Raw genomic sequence first — 24,195 nt, forward strand, 5'->3', positions numbered from 1 at the left:
TTGGGAGGCAGAGGCAGGTGGATCTCTATGAGTTCACGGCCAGTTGGAGCTGCAGGGAGACTCTGTCTCAAAAAAAAAGATGAATTCAGTGTGGTGTGTGCCTCGACGAGTTCCCAGACCTGAGAGAAAGCAGCTACCACCTACATGAGACACAGAAAGAACTCGCAAGGAGAGCAGCATGCCAGGGCATCGGTGCGTGACCCAGGGGTGTGCAGACTTAGCCGCTCTAGAAAACTCACTGAACAGAAGGGAGACGTGTGGTCTCGGTTCTGACAGATGAACAGGGATCTGACAAGGTGTTTCCCAGTTTGGCCAAGGGGACTCTGGTGACCAGGACATGACAGCAAACAAGAAAGAGTGAGAATCAGCTGATTCAGTGGCCAGAGGGGACATGCCAGAGGTCTGCAGTGGGACAGCTGAGAATGTCCACAGGGAGGGCACGGGAGCCTTTGTTGAAGGGCTCAACAGATGGAGAGGCAGGAGGGACAACTATGCTGGAACTGCCGGGTCTGCAGTGTGGCCAGCTGGAGAGAGAATGGTCATCAGCTGTGTGAGGGAAGATGGAGGGGCAGACCAGAGGACGGCAGGAGGGTGGCACTCTTCATGGAAAGTATCACTTAGATGTCCCATGGAGATATGCTCCGAAGAGAAGGCTGGCGACCGTAGGCCTTGGTTCCTCCACTGCCTGGGAACACGGACAAGCAGAGACGCAGGAAGAACGGACTTGCCCAAGTGCCTCTAGCACACAAGGAACAGAGTAGAGCCTGGAAATGGGCTTCTGGACAATGCTGGTGCTTGCCCATGGGGCTGGTGTCTAGCTGGCCAGAATGCCAACAGCCTCCCTGCCATCAAGTGCTGCAGTCAGTGGCATTATTTATCCTATCAAAGCCACCGAAGAGACAAACCATGTTCCCAGTGCACTAGCTGCTGGGGATTGCCCTCTGAGTGGAAGAATCTCCATCACCAATTCCCTGCTGAGGGACCTCAGGTCCCCAAGGCGAGCTGATTTATCCACAGTGGTGGGGTGTGAGTCTGTGCAGAGTCACAGTTAGCACTGGGGACTCTGTGATCTAATTCAAAGAGAATTAGCAGAAGAGGAAAGGGATCTGCAGCCCACTGAGCCACGTGGCATTGCCAGGCAGGAGGAATTAAAGATTTTAGGTTTTCTTCCTGTTCAGAAAACAAGCAAGTGTTTGGGAGCCATTCTCACCTAATTTTAACTCTTCCCTGACACAGGGACATGGTGAGGGAAAGACCTCACCTAAAGCATTCATTTAACCTGAGGAGGTGTGTGCCACTCTGGACGGAGCTGAGTGTTTCCAGCAGCTTCAGATGAACAGCAGAGAGAAGGGAGGACCCTGCTGTGCAGCGTCCTATGAATTAGATGGAGAAGCTCAGCCAGAAAGCCCAGTGTGGTCCCAGGGGAGAAAACAAAGCTTGGGTGTGGGCCGACAGAAAAGCCTGAGATTTGGGACAGATTTTTACTTCTCTAGAAATACGATGATCAACTGGAGATAGCTGTGTTGATAGACTACTGCTTCTCTTGCAACCATGTGGACCTGACCTTGACCCCTAAAACACGGGTAAATAACCCACCATCACGCCTGCACTTCTAATCCCAGCTCTGGGGAAGTGGACACAGGCAGATTCCTGGAGCTCACTGGCCAACCAGCCCAGCATTGCTTGGTGAGTTTCAGGCAGTGAGAGACCTTGTCTCAAAAAACAAGGCAGAAGGCAGGAGCAGTGACACCACGGTGGGCCCTTCTGGAGATGCTGGCCAAAGGGAAAGAAGAATGTGGGTCCCTCATCCCAGGCTGGGGTGCTTGAATTGAGGAAAATGGCAGCAAAGGGTGGGGATGCAGACACAGTGATTTTCCATGTCTGATGTGGTGTACAGAAACAAAAGGGAAGGAGGACCAGGATTGGTGGTCAGACTGCAGAGGCTATGGATGGCTGGGGGTGGCAGTGATGGGATAGGATGTGCCTGTCCATGCCATGAGCCAGGGAAGGCAATCAGGCAGGGACCACGAGGAAGGAGGTGAGGGAAGAAGACGGCGGCACCACCCCTACTCTTCACATACACAAGCAGATGGAGCTTAGACATCTCATGGATTAGGTATGGGCCATAACACATCCATGAGGCAGGCCTCCCCAGATCCTGTGTGGACAGCTGGCTGGACGTCCACAAGGAAGGCAGGCTAGAGACAGAGGACCTGAGGAGGGCTAGAATAGACGTCTAGGACCTCTGCTCTCACCAGGGGTCATTTTGTTCTTGGATTAAAGAAACCTTTGTTCTAAGTCAGGCAGAGACAACCAGACATTAACCTTGTGATACTGCCCCTGTGGGGGCCAGCAGGGAGCGTCAGAACCCCAGCAACCCATTGTGCCCCTGTGGACAAATAGCAGTGGCAGCTGTGTTCGTGGTGATAGGCAGTGCCCACCCCTCCAGAGTGTGGATGGCTGGAACACATACATCTCCACACAGACATGCTGCAATCTGGATGCTACAGGAAGGACAGTAAGAGGCAGGGTCCATGGTCACCCCATCACTGACCCCATCCCCAAGGCAGGCATTTCCCAGCAGGCGTGCCCGGCCTCAGCTGCCCTCTCCTACCTGCTCGGGAGTGCAGCATGTTGGAGCACAATCTGCTCGACAGATAAAGTCGAGTCGTTTTGTTAACAAGAACTCAGATTAGATTACTCTGTGATTACATGGTTCTGCGGTGTGATAAATTGCTTAATAACAGGATTCCCAATGTAGTTGCTTAATGGGAATTCAATAATTACAGGTGCTCAGGATTGGACTGTTAGTCTAGGAAATGCTGGCCACCCCCCGCTGTTCTGACAACTCCAAGGCTATCTGGGACAGTTGAAATGGCCTTGACTTGGAGGGCAAACTTAAGTACATGCTGAACAAAACAGCTCTTCCATGACCAACCTGCCACATTGCACAGACTCCTGACAGGCTCTTGCCTGCCCAGTTCAGTGTCCAAGCTGAGAACTCTCTAACATTTCTCTTGACCCAGTTGTAAAATCAGGGGTCAACACATACTGATACGAAGAAAGTAAGATTTGAATTGCACTCAACAGAATAGAGGCTCTTTTATAGACTTGTTTCTTTGCTGGAGAACTTGTCCTTACTGGAATTCAGTAAGATAAAAACTAGCTCTCCTTGAACTGAAGTAAACGGAAACACAAAGAGAACAACACCCTTAACAGGACCGCCTGCTTGCTAAGGTGCCCCATGCAGGCAGGCTGCAGTGTCACAGGGTCAGAGCATCCTGAGGTTGGCAGTTTGCACACTTATCGCTAAGAGGAACCAGGCCTCCACTGCCACATACTCATTTTGGATTAGCAAGACTTGAGCTCATGAGATTCAATTCTATTTCATGAAGAGTCGGGTCCTTTGAAAAGAGGACTTTGGGGCTGGAGAGATGGATCAGTGCTTAAGAGCACTGACTGCTCTTGCAGAAGACCCGGGTTCAATTCCCAGCACACATATGGCAGCTAACAACCATCCTAACTCCAGTTCCAGGGGATCTGATGTCCTCTTCTGACCTCCATGGGCATTGCATAATATGGGTACACTTACATACATGCAGGCAATACATTCATACACATAAAATATTTTTTTTTAAAAAAGAGAACTTTATGCTGGGCGTGGTGGTGCACATCTTTAATCCCAGCACTCGGGAGGCAGAGGCAGGTAGATCTCTGTGAGTTCAAGGCCAGCCTGGTCTACATAGTGAGTTTCAGGACAGCTGGGGCTACAGGGAGACCCTGTCTCAAAACCTGTTTCAAAAAAAAAAAAAAAAAAAAAAAAAAAGAAAAGAAAAGAAAAGAAAAAAGAGAACTTTAAAATGGAAAAGAGAATGGGCTCTCAAGTTGTCCTCTGACATCCATCCTCTGATGTCCACATTCATGCTGTGGCATCTGGGAACATGCAACACACACACACACACACACACACACACACACACACACACTCTAAATGTAAAAAATGGAGAAGAAAATAAGGGTTCTTGTAGAAGGAGTCAACAGTCACAAACCTCTTGACAATGATTTAAAAACTGAGTAACATTACAGTCTTAGACAATAAGAAAAATGGTATGTGGAATTTACAAACATCAAATGCTCTATTAGATGGGGCTTGAACTTGTTTTTAAAACTCCAGATAATACAGCTTTGCTGTTTTGTCTTTTCCAAAATGTCAAAATTTGGCTAGGATTAATGGTTCTCTAAATCAATAGGATTTCATGTTTATAAATGGTTTATGGGTTCACTGGTTATAAAATGTTATGAACTCATGCATTATCATTATTACCGAACCTTTACTGAAATGTACTGACATTTAGTCTGGCATCTGGATGGGACAAGTCGAGAGAACAAAGAATTCTCCAGAGTCAGGGTCCAAACTACAGGACTTCAAAGAGGGGAGAGGGAGTAGAAAGGGAAAAAATACCTCCCCAAAGCTGGATCATCAGGAAAAACAAGTGGGCCAGGGATCCAGTCCTAAATGCCTAAAGGATCTGTTAGGGGCAGATTGAGGGGAACCCCTCCTTACCAAAGACATGGCGACAACTCCACACACACTGGTCGCATTCTTTATAGAACTTTCCCAAGAAGCAACTTGTACGTTTAAACTCATCTTTAATTTTATCTTCTAACACACCACCAGGGGCTACATCTTTGCACAAACCTGTTCCCACAAAGTAATTACAATCCTGTATTGTTTTGACCAAACACTATCTATGTTGCTTCCAGAAAAACTGTGTTTGATAACAATGGAGTACCTTCCAATGGTGTTGAGATGATAATACAGCCCTCTCCCCAGGGTCCCCTGCATACTAAGGCTCTTGGGAAGGTTTTCGGCAAGTACAGTTTTGCAAGGAGAAAGTAAGCCAAGGTCATTTCAATTCATGGTGGTTTCAGGTGACAGATGCCTCTGACAAGTGGCAGCTGCACGGGATGAGAGCTTGCACGCACTAGATGTGTACATGTCAGTAACATCTGCGCCTCCTGCTGTTACCCAGCTGTCCCATTCCATGGTGTACACGGGGCCAAATCCAGAATAAATGGGATGATTTGTCCTTCACTTTTTCTATTGCAACAGATGCATGGCAGACTTCTATGTAAATTTTTGTGTAATATATGTAGGTGTATATATATATAATATACATATATGTGTATATATGCATTCATGTGTGTGTGATACATATGCACACACATGACCAAAGGTCCATGGTCAGTGCCAGGCATCTTCTATCCCTCTCCATATTATTTTCTGAGACAGGGTCTGTCAGTCACTGAACCTAGAGTGCATTGATTCAGCTAGGCTGGCTGACCAGAGAGCTCCAAGGACCTGTCTTATCACCTCCCACACCAAAACACTGGGATTCCAGATTCATGATACCATACCTGCTTTTAAATGGGAGCTGGGTATCACACTTAGGTCCTTCTGCTTGGTAAGCACTTTACCCAAGCCACCTTCCTAGCCCCCATGAGATACTTTTGAACCAACTGTGTATATTAAAATTTTAGAGGCGTGCCCATGAAAGCGTATTTTCCAGATAAAATGAATATAGTGAGAATATATCACTGTGACCTACAGTCAAGAGATTATCTTTAAACCACAGTTACATTGCAAACTGGATCTGAAGGAGCACTCTCCTGGGAGGTCACCAGATCTCCAGGATCACACACTAAACTCTGTGTTTTGGTTTTCTAGCGTGGAGTTGGACTTCAAACAGCAGGAAGACAAACTCCAGCCCGTGCTGAGGAAACTGCACCCTGTCGAGGAAACTCAGGTCGCCCCTTCGCCTTACACTCAGGAGACTTACTCCTCCACGCCCAAGCAAAAATCCAAAACTGAGTCCAAAAAGCACGGGAGATGGAAACTCTGGTTTCTTTAAGACTCGTGGGGTTGGGAGTCCCCAGGTCATCTTTCGAACCCACTGGAATTCAAGTCAATCCTTTTCCAAAATGAACAGGATCAAGGGACCTGCGGTGCCGATATGTGATCCCCGCTTCTTGCCCTGCGTACCAAACAGGCCTTTGCACCAATGGGTAATTAGCAACAAGGGACTAAACATTACCCCTTGCCAGGTGTCCTTTGCAGCTCATGGAGGTGGGATGTAAAATCCTACATAGTCAGAGATAAGGAAAAATTCTACCCCCCACCTCCCTACCTATGAATATTACATTATCAGCCTGTGATATGGTGGGCTAGCCTTCTGTCCACAGCTGGAACTTTTAATTATTTTTGATCCTTTTTTTTTTTTTAAATAATGAGAAGAAAAAGCAAGCCTTATGTTTGCAAAGGACTTCATTTTTACTTTTCATTTTGCAAATAAGCAGGGGGCGAGTGCAATTTTCAGCACATCACATTCTGGAGAAAGCACAATTTTTTTCAAGTGGTCGGAGACCATAAATAATCTCGAAAATGTGACTCTATGTATATCTGCCTTTGTGTGCCGTAGCGCTAAGCCAAGTGATCACATCTCAGTGTCACATTGACACCTCAGATTTAGCACCCTCTTCATCTCCAGATGGACAACATGTTTACTGCTCATTTTCCAAATGGCCAGCAGCCAGGAGCCCCCCACCCCAAGTCAGGACATGCCTTTAATCATTGCAAACTGACAGGGTCAGAGCTATCGGACACTAAGCTTTCTTAGATCTCCACCAAATGGTGGATTCTGGCAAGAATTTGAAAAGACCCAGAGGACGCACAATGGCAATACAGTTACCAATGAATTAGCACCTGGAGTGAGGCGGAAAGCATTTTTGTGGCTCCAGCCCAGGCGACATGATTCCCTCTGTGAGTGCAGCAGGATGTTTATACAATTCGTTACATTTTGTCAGGACTGGAGATCTGACCACCTCAAAGAAAAACAGTGGGTTTCCTTTAGCTGCTACCAAGGACAAACAATATCACCTACATTTAACCTATCAGTAAGTTGTATTAAAAGACATACTTAGGTGAAAGCTGTGACCCAAAAGTTTTTAGGTATTTTTTAAATCTGCCGTCTGTCACAGCGTTCTTCCTGACTACATGTGGCAACACCGTTATTTTTCCACTCATTCCTTTGCACCTTTGCAAGTATTTTTATAGAAACCAAAATCCCTTGGGTGTCAAAGACTTTGTCAATGTTTTCGCTTCTCATGTATGAAGTATCGACCTTATTTTGCCTTTTGTTCATTTTTCTTTTTTGTACAACTTAAATTTTGACTAGTTTGTGAGCAGATCAGAAAACCTCGTGTTGCGTGTCTGTCCGGCAGTCTCTTTGGGAAGTGCGTGCTGAGTGTCACACCTCTGAGATTAGAGGTGGCTCAGCTTTGGGAGAGGACCAGACCTGCTTTGGATGGACAAAAGCTGCTGCTCTCCAGACTCAATGGAAACTCCACTGTAGCTCTAAACATCCGGGTTATACAAGGATCTAGATCAGCAATTCGAACTGGTCTTAAAAAGTAAAGAAAAACCTAAAAGATGGTATAAGTGCTCTTTGAGGGTCAAACCACACTGTAGAAGTGTGCATAATTTAAAACACACACACACACAAATGTGCATTTATGGAAATACTATGTAAGGATTCAGTTCACTGGAACAGCAGTAAACAGACTGAGAAATATCTTTTGTGTAAGAAAGCTCATCAGGCTGGTCCTAAACCCTGAAGGAAGTGCAATTGCCCCACGTAGACTAAAACTTTAAAAATGTGTTTCATGTTTTTATACTGTTTTTAAATAATGTTACAAAATGTTGACAACCAATTCTCGTTATGTTTTAAGAATTATAATGACCTTGGTGAGTGGAAGGGAGGCTTGGCAGCTTTCGATCAAGTAAGGCTTCTGTCTAAATGAGAGTACGTGCGATGTCACTGTTTCCCAAAATTAACAGATTAAATGTTTCAGAGCCACAAAAGAAACTCTGAAGATAAACTAATTCCTCCTCAAAAATAAAAGCATCTTCGAAAATAGAAAAAAAAATTCCAACCTCATTTCACAGTCGAATTGCAATTTTCCAATGACAAAGGGTAATCCTTCTCTTGGAAAGATTTAAGTCGAAACTTTAATGCAAAAACAAGGTAAAAAGTACAGTGTTTCCTCCGATGTAGACATGGCATTACGTATAGAGGTTGAATTATTATACTTGTCATTGAGTTCTTTATTAATTTTTAAATAAAAAACAAATCAAAGAATGTTTTGTGTGGCTTCCAAATTTATTTCACGGTCTCAATACTTTGGGAAGAATCTAAAAAAATAATAAACGACAGCTATTTGGCCTAGAAGACACCTGAATGAGTTTGGAGATGGTGATACTGCTGTGTGGACTGGGTACTGCTCCATACTCACCCTGACTCAGTCAGACCTCCCTCCCCATCCATGCCTCCCCCCCATCCCCCCACCGAAACCTATCACTCTGACATACATGCTGAATCCTGTTCATTCAATGTTTGTATCCAAATGTCCTTCAGTGTAAATGCATCCACTGGAGTCTAGTCAGCCCATCCCATGGTCATATTTAAGTCATACTCTCCCTCACCCAGCAGCAATGTTCCGTGCCCTATTTCTCACTCTCTTGGGCTCTTGTTTAACTGAGCTGACATGGGTCCCATGTTGAGTCCCACCGCTGCCACAGGCTCACATGAACAAGCCTCCAGTGGCCTGGAAGCCTCCACCTCCCTATGTTCATGAACCGGCCCTGACTCTTACAGTCTTTCGACCCCCTCTTCTGCAGTGGTCCCTGAGCCGCGGGTGGGTGACGTTCCATACAGGAGTCCCCTCCTACAATGTACAGTCTCTTACTCTCCAGAACTTGGCCAGTCGTGGCCTTCTGCGTGCATCGCACTCTGATGTACATGGAAGCCTTGGGGGTGAGAGCTGAGGGATGCATTAGCCCTCTGCCCCTTATTCCACTGTGTTCCACGAGCCTTAGTTGTAGAGATTCAACTGCAGATGTGTCACCTAAGTACTGGGTATCTCCAAGGCATATGTTCTCTGTCTTGACCAGATGTGCAACTTTGCAGGAGCCTCCATCTGTTGCAAAAAGATGCTTTTTGATGAGTGCTGTACAGTATGCTTGTCACTCTAAGGGAGGTCTCTTCTATCTGGTACTGTGTTCCCTGCAAAGCAGCTCCCAGGTATGCATTACGTATTAATGTTCAGATACTCTATGTGCATTTTTTATAGGGTTTCTAGGACATCACTTTTCCCTCTAGGGTTCCTAGCAGGGGGCTAGGAAACAGAGTTAACATTTTTGGGGGGGGGGTCTTTTTGAGACAGGGTCTTCCTGTAGCCCCAGCTGTCCTGGATTCACTATGGAGACCAGGCTGGTCTTGAACTCAGAGATCTGCCTGCCTCTGCCTCCGGAGTGCTGGGATTAAAGGAAACAGAGTAACATTTTAAGAAATGCAGGCTACATACAAGTTTACAACACCATGTGTTGCCATATTCCACGGCCCAGCTAAGGGAGTTTCTCTAAAGCATCCATCAAGCAGGCTGCTGGCCCAAGAGGAGAAGCCACCTCTTTCCTTTCTTCTCTGTCCTCTTGAGTGGGAGACAGTCACCCCAACTGGGATGAATACTCCAGTTACTTACTGAGACCCACCCAATGCCATGCATTGTCTACAGGTAGCCACATCAACTGTGGGAGGAGATGTGCCACCTGCATATGATACCTGTATATAAGCTTCCCACCACCCTTACATGTAGCGAAGAAAAAATGGAGATGAAGGCAGGAGCTGTGAACAGAAGGAGGAGGGGCCGAATGTACCGTAAGTGCAGAGCGGAAGGACCAGTACACAGCCATAGTCTAAAACCAGCTCCGAGTCAGCTGCTGGGGCTGCCTGAGAGCACGTCTCCTATAAACACTAAGATGCCACAGAGGGCATTCTACCACATAGGAGCCTGTTGTTCTTAGAGAAGCATGTCCCTCATGTCAGAGGTCCAAGGCCTGTCTGCACCTGCTCCTTCCACTGGCCTCAGATAAGTGTGAGGCCAGTTTATTTATTGGAAGAGAACAACTGTCCGATACAAACATGAGAAGTACCGTCCAGCTTGGCGAATGAGGATGAGCTAATTATGCTATAATATGTATTTTGGCAGGTCACAGGTCCTGTGAAAGCTACTCATTAGCTTTCAAACACCGCAATAATTAATTTAAGGCACCTTTGCTGTCCATGTGAATATGTATGAATTACAGAGTCTATTTTGCCCATGCGATGATAGGATTTTTATTTTCTCCGAGGTAAGCCAATTATGAGTGCTCAATCTTGAAGAAAAAAAAAAAAAAATACTAGGACATGGGAATGTAAAAAAGCAAGGAAAATAGCTCTGCAAACACCAAATAAAAATGAACTAATAAAGTCATTGCTCCCACATAGGCATACACTAGGGTGCATTTCCAAAGACCTGGAGTTTCTTACACAGATTTATCAGCCAACAGTATAGTTGAACATTTGTATGATGCCCTTATGCAAAAGCTAGCGCTCCCATTTGAAACATTATGATGTATTTTTTTCTCTAAGTGAAGTTTTTTGTTTTTTCTTTTTGGAAAAAGCACATTTATACTTTAACTCCAAGAAAATACACTCCTCAAAGCCAAAGCTCACGCATAGAGATGTAGCGAGTCGGTGACACTGTTTCATTTCGAGTCCTGGCGAAATTCTCTCTCACTGGAAGAGAACATTCTAGTACCTTTTTCTCCAGACACTGAAGCATGCCAGGTCCTTATAAATACTTGGAGCTCAAAAAATAGCACTGAGTTTTCATTGATAGAAACCCCCACCACCACCACCAAGGCTGAAACTGACCCCATCAAACACTCTGTACCCGCCCATGTCCCCATAGCAGGCATAACCAAGTTAGTGCCCATTCTTGAATGAAGCGAGACTCCCAGGGTGACACAGTCAAGGGACAATGCAGACAGACTGTTTCCATCCCTAAACCTCCTCTGAATTTTCCAGGGACTCTCTCTTAAGAAGAGGCACATATCTCTGCTTTAGGAAGTTGGCGATTTTCAGTCCCCTGGTGTGTATCCAGGCCAAAGAAAACTCTTTAATAGTCCTTCTCACTCGATTACATTTTTAAAGGACTCATTAACAGAATGTAAATCTGATCATTTGAAAGAAGCAACGAGCTCCTGCCACAGGAGAAGGAACGCTGCGGACAGGGGTCTGTGGCAGGAAAGGCGCCCTGTGTGGCACCAGGCCACACCAAAAGGCTCATCTGGCTACCTGTACACACCACAGGCCCTGCCCAGGATCACACACCCAGTGTCCCACTCAAGAACGCCAGAGCTTATCACTCTCTGACTGTGTCCTATATCCCAGCACCTGTTCTGTGTGAAGGCGGCTACAGGTAGGTAAACCTAAGGGCAGCTGCTAACTTCATACCTGCTTTCTTAACATTCAGGGCTTTAAGGAACTTCTATGTGGACTGGGGATTAAAAAGCCCTTTAAATTCAGTGTTAAGGACCCACCTCTATGTTTAGCATTTACATGATCTCCATTCCAAAGCTGCCACGTAGGTTTTGTTTTTATTTGATTAATTTATTTTAGTTATGACATTCAGGACTGTGAAACATTTCTTTTCCCTGTGTATGAAAAATATTCCCACGGCCATTTCAAATGCAATGAACTTAGACAACACACAACGGGGCACAAAGTAGAGTTTTTACAAAACACCACAGTGGTGGATTAAAAAGTGTAAAATGCCGGGTGTGGTAGTGCTCGCCTTTATAATGCCAGCAATGGGGAGGCAGGCACACCTCTGTGAGTTTGAAGACAGCCTGATCTACAGTGAGCAGTGAGTTCCAGGTTAGCTGGGGCTACGGGGAGATCCTGTCTCAATATTAAAAAAAAAAAAAAAAAAAAAAAAAAAAAAAAAAAAAAAAAAAAAAGGTGTATACTGTCTATCAGAGCGTCCGCACTTCTGAGAGCTTACCACTCTTTCACCCGGCATACAGCCACAGCATCCCTGATAAATATGCACCTTATGGAAACAAGAGCCCCAATCCCAGGCCCACTGCTGACAGTGCCACAGAGGTGGTTAAATGAAGCACGTCTATGCAAAAGTTTTTTAATAACTTCTATTTTTTGAAAAATCCATTTTCGAGAAAACTTTTACAACTTTTAAGCTGATTCATAGTTATACAATTTCTACTTCATTTATGCAAAATGCATAAGCCAAGAAGATGGAAATCTGCGGGGCACGATGGGGCGGTGCACCTCACCCACAGCGGAGCTGCGCCTCACCCACAGCGGAGCTGCACAGTGCTGCCGGCTCTCTCCACCCAGGCGGACCCACTGACTGAGCTTTTCTCCACCTCGTTGGTGATTTTGTCACCTTCTCCTCTAATCTAAGTTCTCAGAGCAGCAACAGTGGCATTAAGTTATGGCGTGCATCCTCCGCAGATGCAAATGAGGGAGCTCCAGACGTTCCAGGGGGAGATGTACAGGCCTGCTACTCTGTAGACACCAGAGAGGGGACCGGGGGTGGCAGGCACTTCTCAACAGCCCAAATCTTGAACGGCCAACACACTTCCTGAAATATCTTGGTGCTGTCATCGCTCATTAAGTAATTACAGCTCATTCAGAAAATTTTGAGATTTCCTCCATGACAGTTGAAAAGAGGTCTTTGTTTCTTTTTTTTATAGATATCAGAGATGTACAGAATTAGGAGAAGTCAGCTTAAGACCTGGATCCTTTTTGGCTTCTGGAGACTTCTGCTGAAGACAGGGGAGTGGGGTCGAGTCTGGATGTGCCAGTGTCCCCAGCAGTGGCCTGCGTGAGTGCCACCTGCTCTGTGTGGACATGGTTACAGATAAGTAAGGCAGAGGGCACGTCCTGACTTCATATCCATTTTCACAACATTCAAGTGTTCATTTTAAGGAACTTCTCAGTATCCTTTAGAGAAGAGGGGCTTCTCCAAGCTTGGCCACAAGCCCATCATAAAACTCAGCATCAAGCCATGGTTTGGCCTCTCCGCCTGCAGAAGACGGTAGAGCTTGTCCTATGGAAATGAAGCAAGGTGTGGAGAGAGGGGCTTATCATCCTGGACAGCTGCTGCCCAACTAGGGCAGAGGCCAGGGAGGAACTCTCAGCCTTCCTCGATGCTTACAGAAGTGGGCCACGGCCAGCAGTACTGTATCTTGGTCTCATAGAGGAGAAAGAGGCAAGCTGACATCAGCTGCAGGCTCCCTACAAGGGCCAGTCCACTGGCCATGGTCAGCCATGTTCTGCAGCTGTTTATACAGGGAGAGAATTAACCAAGTATCTCCCCCTGGTTACACAATGCCCAGCACATCAGCTGGTGCTCAGTGAAGAACCACCATCATACTATCACTACCACTATTATCACTATGACTGAGTGAGAGTTTCCCAAAGGCACCTGGGACTCCGAGATCTGAGAGCTCCACCCACATCACTTGCCTTTGTCAAACTCTGAGTATGTGGTCACATCCAAAAGTACATATCTGAACTGTGATGAGCTTTCTGTGCCCTCCCCTTTCTGGTTTAACTCTCGTCAGGGCTGTGAGTCATGCGAACACAGCCCTAAGAAAGTCCCTAGCCCCAGGTATTGGGATGTAGTTCAGAGGTGGTGTTTGACTACCCAGATGAAGGACTATGTATCCCTAACTGAAGGCAGGACCTTGTGTTTCCTTAACCAGAGTACTCTCTCCCTACCTACAGACAGGAAACTTCCTGCCCTCCGAATAGAACACTTTCTCCCTACCCAGTGATAGGACACTGTCCTTCTACTGAGAGACAAACTGGGCCAGAGGCAAGAGGAGCTCATGAGCAATCTTGCATCCACACCTGCCTACCAGGCACACCATGTCTAGAAACCCATCCTTCACTGTAAGGCCCTGAGTACTACCATGGCATCTCTCGAATCCGTCCATCCTAAGGGCTGAGGCAGAGTGTCATAATGCTTGGTTCTGCTTCAAGCCACACCCCATTCATTCTACTGAAGCCGCTTTCCCAGTTTCCACGTCTGCACGTGTACCTGAACCTCAAAACAGGGGAGCCCCAGGCTTCAGCACCCGCCCCCCGCAATCGCACTCATGGGGTCCACTCTCCAGTCACTGGTAACATACAGAGGTGTTTCTAGATTCTGGGAAAGAAGTCATAACAGGAATACGAAGAGGACTTTACATGAGCACCATAATGGGAAAGCCAACATGAACCACAGCAGCTTTACACAGAGGCAGTTTATTTCCTGACTAATACCGCTACCAGTCCAAAATTGATACAGTCCAAATGATACATGCCTATAAAAAGAAAATCAGCAGGGCCCAGAAGTCAGAGACACAAACTTCACAGTTTCACCAGACAAAAAACATACCCAGGTTACATCAGTACACACTTTGTGCTATGTGCCTGGTGTTTACCCACAAAGATGCCCTCTGTCATGAAGCCAGCCCCACACAGTCCACGGGCCCAGGGCTGAGGCGGACTGTGTGCCCCCAACTTCCTTGCCCTGCTCACTCCTCGGGTATGTGGAAAGGAACGAGGGCACACACCAACAAAGCCCAGTGTGCCTTGTCTGACCCTGAAACCACCGTGCCAGCTTCTGCTTTCTTCCACTGAAGCTTTGTGCTTTACCTCCTGAGAAGCCATCCAGGAAGGTAAAACGGTAACACACACTTGAGGTGATAAAAAGGTAAACAGGACGCATGTGAGGGTCTTATGCCTAATAACCCAATTTAACAATACTGGGGATGGGATTCTAAGCGCCACAAAATAGTCACCATGACAAGGACTTACAGTGATGGTCGAAATTCGCTAAATTGTTAGTGAAATAAATTGCTTTCCACGAGTAATAGCTTAGTGTAAAAGAAACACCTAGAATACATTTAGTAGACAATAAAACTGCAAAGTTGGAGCACCTCAATTACTTTTTAAGGCGTATCATAAAATTTTATCAACAGCACCTTCAACATAAAGAAACTACCAGAAGAAGGAAAATTTATAAGAAAATATGCACGTTTGGCCAAAAGTGAAAATGAGAAACCAGACATAAATTATCTGCCTCTGAAATGTTGGTTGGCTTCCTCTCCGACATGGACACCTCTGGAATCACGGAAAGGACGGCCTTCGGTATCAGGCTGCTCACTGTCCTTTAAGAACGTAAGTTCCTAAAGGATCCAGTTGGCAGCTGAAAGGAGAGAGGTGGGACTGGGGTGTGGGAGAAAATGGCCTTTGGGGGAAGCCACGGTCATGCCTACGCATCCAAGCATGTGTCTTGGGGCACTTACAATGAGTTCGGAATCCCGCCCCATGGAAATGACCGTCCGGTTCACTGTCCTGAGAAGTTTCTCCATGATGATCTGGATGTGCCTCTGAGTTGGCCCCTGGAGGAAGAGATGCCAATAAAAACCAACAGCACAGATCATCACGGACCCACCAACCCCAGTGCTTGTCACTGAAGGCCGCTGCTCTGTGGAGAGTCAATCAATTACAACCCTTAACGAGATGAAAAACAGTCTTTGTCAAAGGCAAGAGCCTTCCCAAAGAAAATTCAAGGCATTTTATTAATTATAGCCCATTAATGGCAATTTGTTACATAATCATAGTAAATTAATTTAAGCAAACCTTAAAACGAAAAGCAAACCCACTTAAACAATATAATGTTTATGATCCCTGGTGAGACCACCAATTAGTCTTCCAGAGACACTCGGCCATCTGTAAGCGGAAGGCAGGCAGATAACAACCCAGACGGCTCCGTGTGTCACATCCCGATAACTCAACAGTCACACAGAACAGAATGTTTTAGTACCAGTTGAGCAAATTATCTAAAATTCACAGTGCCATGCGGTCTTCTACAAGGGAGAATTTATTCTCTTGTCTGAAGGGAAATGGAATTGTGGATTCTCCTCCATGTGCACGATCTCACTTAGTCATTTACCGCACCCATCTATCTCTATCCTCCTCAACACTGGCCCACAACCTCTCTGTCCAACCTGTCCTCCAACGAGAAAAGCAAAGAGCCTGACACGGAAGCACGGGGGGCTGGGCCTGGAGAGAGACTCCAAGGCCTGTACCGGGCCCACATCCCTGAAGAACTGAAGCCATTCCCACATCCAGCAGACCTGCATTCAATCCCTTGAGCACTAAACACACTTAGGGAGGGGATAGTCAGTCATCACTGTCAACTTTGTTGGACTAAGGAATATCTAGATCATATCTAGCTAAACCTTTGATGAGTTTGTGAGGATGTTCGCAGAGAGGAGAGGCTGTGTGGATGCCATGCCATTCTGCAGACTAGAGTCCCGGACTGCATAAATGGGTGAAAGGAGGAAGTCAACTGAACAGCAGCAAACTCTCTATCTGCTTCCTGACCTGCTCACAGAATGTGCAGCCTCCTTCAGGGACATACAGAAGCTGGCTTTCCCTCCACGATGGACTGTGTCCTGAACTGTGAGCCTAAATCTCCCTTAAGTAGATTCCCGGTAAGCATTTGGTGACAGCAGGTAGAAAAGCAGCTGAAACTCGGAGAATGATTTACTGTTGAAAGGGAGGAGAATCCAGGGTGCGTGTGTGTGTGTGTGTGTGTGTGTGTGTGTGTGTATGAGGGCATGAGTGTGTATGTGTGCATGTGTGCATGTGTTTGAGACTGTATGTGTTTGTGAGTGCTTGCATGTATGTGCATAAGTGTATGTGAGTCTGTGTGTGAGTGTGTATGTGTGCATGTACATAAGTGGTGTGAGTATATGTGTGTGTGAGGGTGTGTATGTGTGAATATGGAAGAGTGTGTGAGACTGTGTGTGAATGTGAGTGTGTGCATGTGCATGTCTAAGTGTGTTTATGTGTGAGCATGTGTCTGTAAATGTGTGAGTGTGAGAGGGGATGTGTGTGTTGACCAGGAAGATGTTCGGGTCATATAGGAAAGACCTCAGAAAAGCGCTGTCTATTTAAAATCCTGAGTAGGGCTAGCGAGACGAACAGGGCCCTGTTTCCAGGATTCCAGAATGCCTTTAGAATGGATGACATTACCCGTATGCACACACATGCACAAACACAAACATACACATATATGGTGTTCTGGTGTTGAAAGAGTGAGACTTTTCTCACGTGCACCCTCACTACATGTTGATTAGAAAAATAGAAACCTGTGTGCACGTTTTAATAAAAGTAAGAACTGTGAGCCGGGCATGGTGGTGTGGGCCTTTAATCCCAGCACTTGAGAGGCAGAGGCAGGCGGATCACTGTGAGTTCAAGGCCAGCCTGGTCTACATAGTGAGTTCCAGGACAGCTGGGGCTACAGGGAGACCCTGTCTCAAAAAGACCAAAGGAAAAAAAAAAAAAGTAAGAACTGTAAGGAACAATGTGGGTAACCAGCCACCGAAGCCTTTTAGCTGCTTGTCAGGATTAACATCCAGGGCGCAGGAGGCATTTTACCAAGACGATATAGGAAATAAAAACTTAATTTCAATGTGGAAGGATGGACATTGCAATGTAATAATCATGACTTGCATAAATAAAACTAATTCCAGGGTCAAACCCCTCAGAAAGAGAGGCTGAAATGAAGGTCACTGCTTTTGCAATAAAGCACGTCTGTTTGTAGCGCATTGCCAGGGCTTGGGTGATGCAGTGGATCTCAGTGATCCTAGAGGGCAGTGGGCACCTCCATGACTTACCACGTCCTTCTGGTAAAGCACCTCCAGGATGTCGCTGAGCAGCTGGCAGCAGGCCTCCAGGTCCTCCTGCCTCTCCAGGTGGTGCTTGAGTTGGTCAGTCATCATGGGGAGCAGAATCTCTCTGCAGTCTGCATGGGACACAGGATTGCTGGTCAGCAGGAGCCACCGAGGTGTCCCTCAGGGCTGCCAGAAGCCCATGCATTCTCTCAAGTGTCAGGATAAACAGGGTGCAACACGGAAACTGACACCTGCAGGAGGCAGTGGCCAGACCACGGGGACACCATTTCTACTGCCGACCGTCAGCCATACACACGGACCTACATCTATTGGCAGGTTTCCTCATAAACAATTCACAAACATACATACACCCAGAAGTTTGTACACATGCTGGATTATTTAGTGCCTCTTCTATAAATTCATCAGTTTGCAACATTAAAAGGAATACTTATTCCAAGAAAACTGCAGATTTTCAGTTTGTTCCTAGAACCAGCAAGGTATGGGCCCCTCTTCCTAAGTGGAAGAAGTCAGTTCTAGGATGGGACAATGGCCTTCTCCTCCCAGAGAACATCCCTGAAGTAGGCAGAGGGGATAAGAAAATGGAAATCAGGGCGAGAGACTTGGCTCTGGGAAACAGAACTGAGAAATGAAGGGGAACGCGGGGTTTGAGGACCGGCCAGAGGAGGTAAGGGGTCAAAGCGCAAGCCATACCTGCCACCGTGCCATGTTAGATGGCCAGAGTACACCCGCCCCTTCTCAAGTTCCTTCTTCTCAGATATTTGGTCACAGAAATAAAAAAGTAACTCATAGATTTACTTGCTGATTCCACAATTTAATAATTCATGGGCAAAAGTGACACATAGGAAGCTGGACACTGCATGTATGGGCTGGAGAAGGTGCCCAGAGTTTTCTAGGATCCTGCAGAAGTCCAGGGACAGGGGCTATGGCACAAAGCAAGGGGCTGCCTGAGGCAGCAAACTGGCCCCTTCATGCCCAGCTTCTGGTGACAGGAGACCACATCTCCAACCCCTACTGTCTCACCTGACCCTGCAATGACCCCATGGAGGAACTGAGGTCCTTACAGATTGGACCTTGCCCCTTGAACTTGAGAGAAATGTTCCAACACGCCAAGGTATGCTGCCACTGAGGAGATGGCTTAGCCCAGACAAAGAGTGTCTACAGGAAACAGCACAAAACAATGACACCACAGGGAGTTAGTACAGCCTGCAACATACTGCCAACACACAGACCAAGCCTGGGTGCCCCTCCTATAGAACCCAGTGTTCACAAACTATATCCACCCTCAACATCTGCAGGCCTCAGCCACAGTCAACAACCAAGGCAACAGCCAACGAGCCAGAAAGATTCCTCGGCAGTCTTGCCCGAGCCCTGCCCTGCATCCTGGACCCTCCTGAGCAGCCCTCACTCAGTATCTTCCTTCTGATGGAAGCACATGACCCCCAAATGTCCAACTCAGCATGAAGCAAGCCCTAAACACTTGGTCACCATCCCTGTGACTGTCACCACTCTGAAGGCCATGTGAATGTCCACATTATGTAAGATGGAGGAAGCAGAGTGACTACCTCAGGCAAACTGACAAAGACGCCAACAAGGCAAGGCTCTGAGCCAGCTCAGAAGGGACCTGAGAAAGGTAGAAGGCGTCGTGTACTGGCCAGCATAGGCCCGAAGATGGCAGTGTCCATGAACAACTCCAAAAAGTCAGAGCTGTCCCTTCAGGCTCTGGGACTCAGATACCCTGGTCTAAATCCAGTCCTTGTGGTCCCATTTATCTGTTGTGCTGGGCAGGCAGTTGTGGACAGCACTGTTCTTGGAACTAATTGAGCGTACTGGTTTCATTTATCAGAGCTACCTCAGGGTGAGGGGGATATGCTGACATGTTTATCACAGATAGGGAAGATGCTGCCTACCCATGTCTGGCTCTCTCACTGGAGCACCCACAAACCACCCAGGCCCCAGCTGTGCCAGCTTCCCTCTGTGTCTGTTACCCTCTCCTGATTGTTAGGGTTTGGATCTACAGCAACCCCTCCCCCCCAATGCAACAGGGCCTCATGGTTTTGGAAGCCCTCTGGAATTACAGGGACTGAGTTAATGAGCACCCTGACTGCCTACAGACAAGATAAACAGACTCCCTACACCTATGACCCAAGCCCTGATCGCTGCAAGAGCTGTTTCAGCCCCGCCTGATTCCCCTTTGATAATCTTAGAAGATAAACAGACCCCTTATCCCACGACCCAGATCCTGGCTGACGGACTCTGATCGCTGCAAGAGCTGTTTCAGACCCGCCTGATTCCCCTTTAACCTTAGAAGATAAACAGACCCCTTATCCCACGACCCAGATCCTGGCTGACGGAAGGTGGCGGTTTGGCAGAGGCTGTCCTCTCCTAATAACTCTTGGACTCCCTCCCCCACCTAACTTGTTTTAAAAAATATCTCTCTGCCTTCCACATCCCCCCAAACCCCCTATAAAAGCCCCCAGCCAACAGCCTGTAAACCGACAGCTTCCCCATCCCAAACTGGAGACTGTCCCGTACATTTTCCCTGCCAATAAACTATCCTGCCAGAGTTCTTGTCTATCCTGGTGCTTTCTCCTGATTTGGACTCAATTTACCTATCACTGATGAGACACAAATTTCTTGAAAACTTCACTGCCATTTTGTCATGTTTAAAGATACTTCCAGGCAGGTGTGAAGACATATCTGTAATGCAATACTCAGGACTAGTGTCTAGCTCTACTGGGGTCAAGGATACAGTCACTGTGAAGATAAATGAGACAATGTTGAAGGCAGGAATCTGCGCAAGTCAGTGTCTAAGGAGCCACAGGAAAGATCACCAGGCCCAGCACCACCAGCATCAGAAAATTCCCACTGCACACTAGTTCACACCTGATCACTGATGGACAGATTCACCAGGCCAGGCAGCAGGGCTGACAGACTTCCTTGAAGGCTAGAGGCCACACTGCCCACACCAAGGATCCAGAACAGGTCTTGGTGGACACCGGGTGGTTTGCAACAGTGGCCATCACTGGGCCCCCAAACCCACTGCATGCATACCCTCAAAGGAAGAAAGACAATACCCCAGTATCACTCAGGACCTGACCAGAGTCAGAGGCCAAGGAGCCAGGCAGCACCTTCTAGTGACGCGTGCTCTGAAGGTCTCCACACAGAGATCCAAGGCCAAGTTTCATGATCCACCATAAATACTGACTGCATTATACTGCTTCTTTTCACCAGAAAGTGAACTCTGTGAGAGGAGAGCCTCACGTTCTCGTTAAGAGGAATAATCCCAGTGTACAAGCCCTGAGAGGGTATGTTGAGTATGCGAATGTATGCTTGTGTGAGTGAGCGTGTATAGGTATGTGTGTACTGTGTGTGTTTATATTTGTGTGTGAATGTGTTTGAGTGTATAAATATGTATGTGATTTGTGTGAGCGATTGTGTACAAGAATGTTATGTGCATGTACTATGTAAGAGTGTGTGTCTGTGTGTGTTTGGGCATGAAAGAGTTCCTATATTCACGAACTTTCTTTCCGCGTGGAGCAGTTGCTTAGCATTTACTCCATTTTATCTGTGAATCACGCAATTCGCACTTGCTAAGTGGTAAGGAAGTCCTGCTGTCTGCAGCAGCCCAGCCCCTCCTTGGCAGAGAGCTGAAGGACAAACACACCTTAACAGAGCTCTTCTGCCTTATTGGGGATTCAGTTTGACAATCTGGACAACAGCAAACAGGTGAACAAGCAGGTACGCACATGCATGTTGATTTGGTTTAATGCGTGATTACAGGCAGTTAAAAGCAGAGCTCTTGCCTAGTATTGTCTCCAGACCTCAAGGAAAGGTAGAAGGCAAACCAAGGAAACTAATGCCTTAGAACGGCCTTAGACTGGATCACCCCACAGGGCAGGCACTCTACTACCTGCACCCAAAGCACGAAATAACACAAGTTCTAGAAAAATCTCCTATTTTTATTTGTTGAAACAAGGGCTGGTGATGTAGGCCAGGCTAGCCTGTAACTTGCAATCCTACCTGAGTCTCCTGAATACTGGGATTAAAGACAAACACAATTCCCTGTTTAAAGCTTTATTTTTTTTCAAAATTTTTTATTTATTATTTTTATTTTATGTGTATGTGTGTGTTGCTTGAATGTAGGTAAGTGCACCCATGTTGTACAATGTCCAAGGAGGTCAGAAGAGGCTGTCAGATCCCTTGGGACTGGAATGATGGACAGTTGTTAGCTGCCATGTGGGTGCTGGAATTCCAACCTGGGTCCTCTGCAAGAACAGCCAGTGTTCTTAACTGCTGAGCCATCTCTCCAGCCCCCCAAAGCTTTATTTTTAAAGGGGCTTTGCCTAGCTTGCATTTCAGTCTACAGGCTGCTATGTGTTCTCAAAAAGTGGCAGGACAAACAATTTAAATAACAGTCAGACCCTCAGTTTTTGAGATGCCAGGAAGGCAATCCAGGAGCTGTGTGAGAGGAAGCCTGGGACGGAGACACCTGTAGGCAAGGGCCTGACAACAGACGCTGGCTCTGGGAGAAGAGGCAGAAGTGTCTCCTGCCCCATGACCAAATTCCAACTGGGCATGTGCAATGCCCTTCCCTATGGGGAGAATGGCATCTATGGAAGCCCAGAGAAACAGAAACAATAAAAGAAACACCAGGAGCTCTTTGCCCAGCACAATTAAAAAAACAAAACAAACAAACAAAAAACCTATATTAAAGGGAAAACACATTTTAAATAAACTACTGGAACATACCCTATTGAAAGCTCCAGAATAAATAAATGCCTGCCTAGAAGTCTAACATACCCTGATTCATACTGTAAGATTCCGAAAAGGGCTTATGGTCAGTTCATTGACATCTGTAAAGGAATAATAAAATCCTAATACATACACACACACACACAAACACACACACACACACACACACACACATTTAAAACAAAAGGAGCATTATTTGGGAGGAGGAAGAGGATGAGTCACTGGGAAGGAGTGGATGGGAAGGGGTAATGGGAAGTGAATTTAGTCAAAATATGTAACATACTTAAATAAAAATCACAGTGAAATTCATTACCTTACATAACAAACATATACTAAAATTTTAAAGTACAGCTTATCTAGCATGTATGAGGTCCTAGTTTCAATTCCAGTTCAAAAAACGAAAAAGGAAAATCAAAAGCAGGACTCAGAATGGAGCCCAACAGGCAGCGTGTCTGACTAGGATGCAGGAAGCCTCCATCCCCAGCACCAAACAAAACCAGACATGGTGGCTCACACCTGTCATCCCAGCAGCACTTGTGAGGTGGAGGCAAGAAGGTCAGAAGTTCAGGGTCATCCTCCTCCACTCAATATAGAATTTGAGGCTAGTCTGGGATACTTGAGGCCCTGTCCCAAAACCAGAAAGGTAGAGCAGGGCTGTGAGAAGGTGAGGAAGGAGGAAGGGACATGGCTGATAATAGGCAGGAATTGGATTTGGGAGGATCAAATATCCTGAAAATAGACACTGTGCTATTACTCCATGAATTTACTAAGAGAAAAGTCTGAATTATACACTTCAAATGGAATGTGGATTGCCTCAGAATGAAGCTACTTCAATTTTAAAATTAAATGGAAACAACAGCAATAATAAGAGTTCACTTGGTCACTCTTTGGATCTGGGGTATGTTACTTAATTGCTCAAGGGTTGGTGCTAGAGAGATGGCTCAGTGGTTATAAGCACTTGATGCTCTTGCAGAAGACCCAGGTTTTGTTCTCAGCACCTACATGATGGTCACAACTGTCTGTGTCTTTAGTTCCAGGGGATCCAACACCCTGTTCTGGCCTCCAGGGGCACTGCACACATGAGGTGAACATATATGCAGGCAAAACATTTAAACACATAAAATAAAATTTTAAAAATATTTTTAAAATGCTCGCAGCCTCTAATTTTCTTCTCATGTGCAAAATGGCTCTGTTTTGGCCACCTCTCGGGTTTACCCTGAGAACTGATGGACTTAATAGACAGTGCACACACAGTAAACTGCAACTGCTACAAATGACAGAATTGGCAGCATTAGACAAAGTCTCCTCAATTAAAAGTACAGTAAAGACCAGCGCTTCAGAGCTGTACACTCCAGGATGGCTATCACTGAGGCTTGAAGTTTAGCTGGTGCCACTGAAGAACAGAATTCTTAATTGGATTTAATTTTTTTTATTCTTTGAGAATGTCATACACGTATACAATGAAATATGATCATATCCGCCCTCCATTTCCAACATCCCCAGTTATCCCCAACCTCCCCCTCCTAAATTCATGGTTTGTTCTTTGTGATAACCCACTAATTCCAATTCATACTGACCATATGTGCATGGGTGGGGACTGACCACTGAAACCTAGAAAGCTATCAGGGGCCACATCCTCAAAGAAGAATGAGTTTCCTCCCCAGCAGCTATCAATCACTAATAGCTCCTCAATAAGAGGCAGGATCCGGGGACCATCTCCATCCATTGGGGAATTCTGACTGGACTTTGCATGCTACAGTACTGCCCACGGGTGCAATAGTGGC

At 46.3% G+C, this 24,195-nt stretch overlaps 2 protein-coding genes across 2 annotated transcripts in view; one reads left to right on the forward strand and one right to left on the reverse strand.

The window, feature by feature from the left end:
- The window catches only part of Insyn2a (inhibitory synaptic factor 2A), a 64,521-nt gene extending 56,397 nt beyond the window's left edge, over positions 1 to 8,124 (forward strand). The window contains exon 4 of the mRNA XM_008832151.3: positions 5,729 to 8,124. Coding sequence (XP_008830373.1) covers positions 5,729 to 5,912 — 184 coding nt within the window. The 3' untranslated portion in view covers positions 5,913 to 8,124. The remainder of the gene's footprint in view (positions 1 to 5,728) is intronic.
- The window catches only part of LOC103733379 (dedicator of cytokinesis protein 1), a 362,643-nt gene that overhangs the window by 312,500 nt on the left and 25,948 nt on the right, over positions 1 to 24,195 (reverse strand). Inside the window, exons 3-4 of the mRNA XM_008832196.3 lie at positions 17,642 to 17,769; positions 15,260 to 15,355 (exon numbers count right to left, since the gene is read on the reverse strand). Of these exons, the coding sequence (XP_008830418.2) occupies positions 15,260 to 15,355; positions 17,642 to 17,769 (224 nt within the window). The remainder of the gene's footprint in view (positions 1 to 15,259; positions 15,356 to 17,641; positions 17,770 to 24,195) is intronic.

This window comes from Nannospalax galili, unplaced genomic scaffold (genome assembly GCF_000622305.1).
Source record: "Nannospalax galili isolate Female #2095 unplaced genomic scaffold, S.galili_v1.0 scaffold810, whole genome shotgun sequence".
Lineage (NCBI taxonomy): Eukaryota > Metazoa > Chordata > Mammalia > Rodentia > Spalacidae > Nannospalax > Nannospalax galili.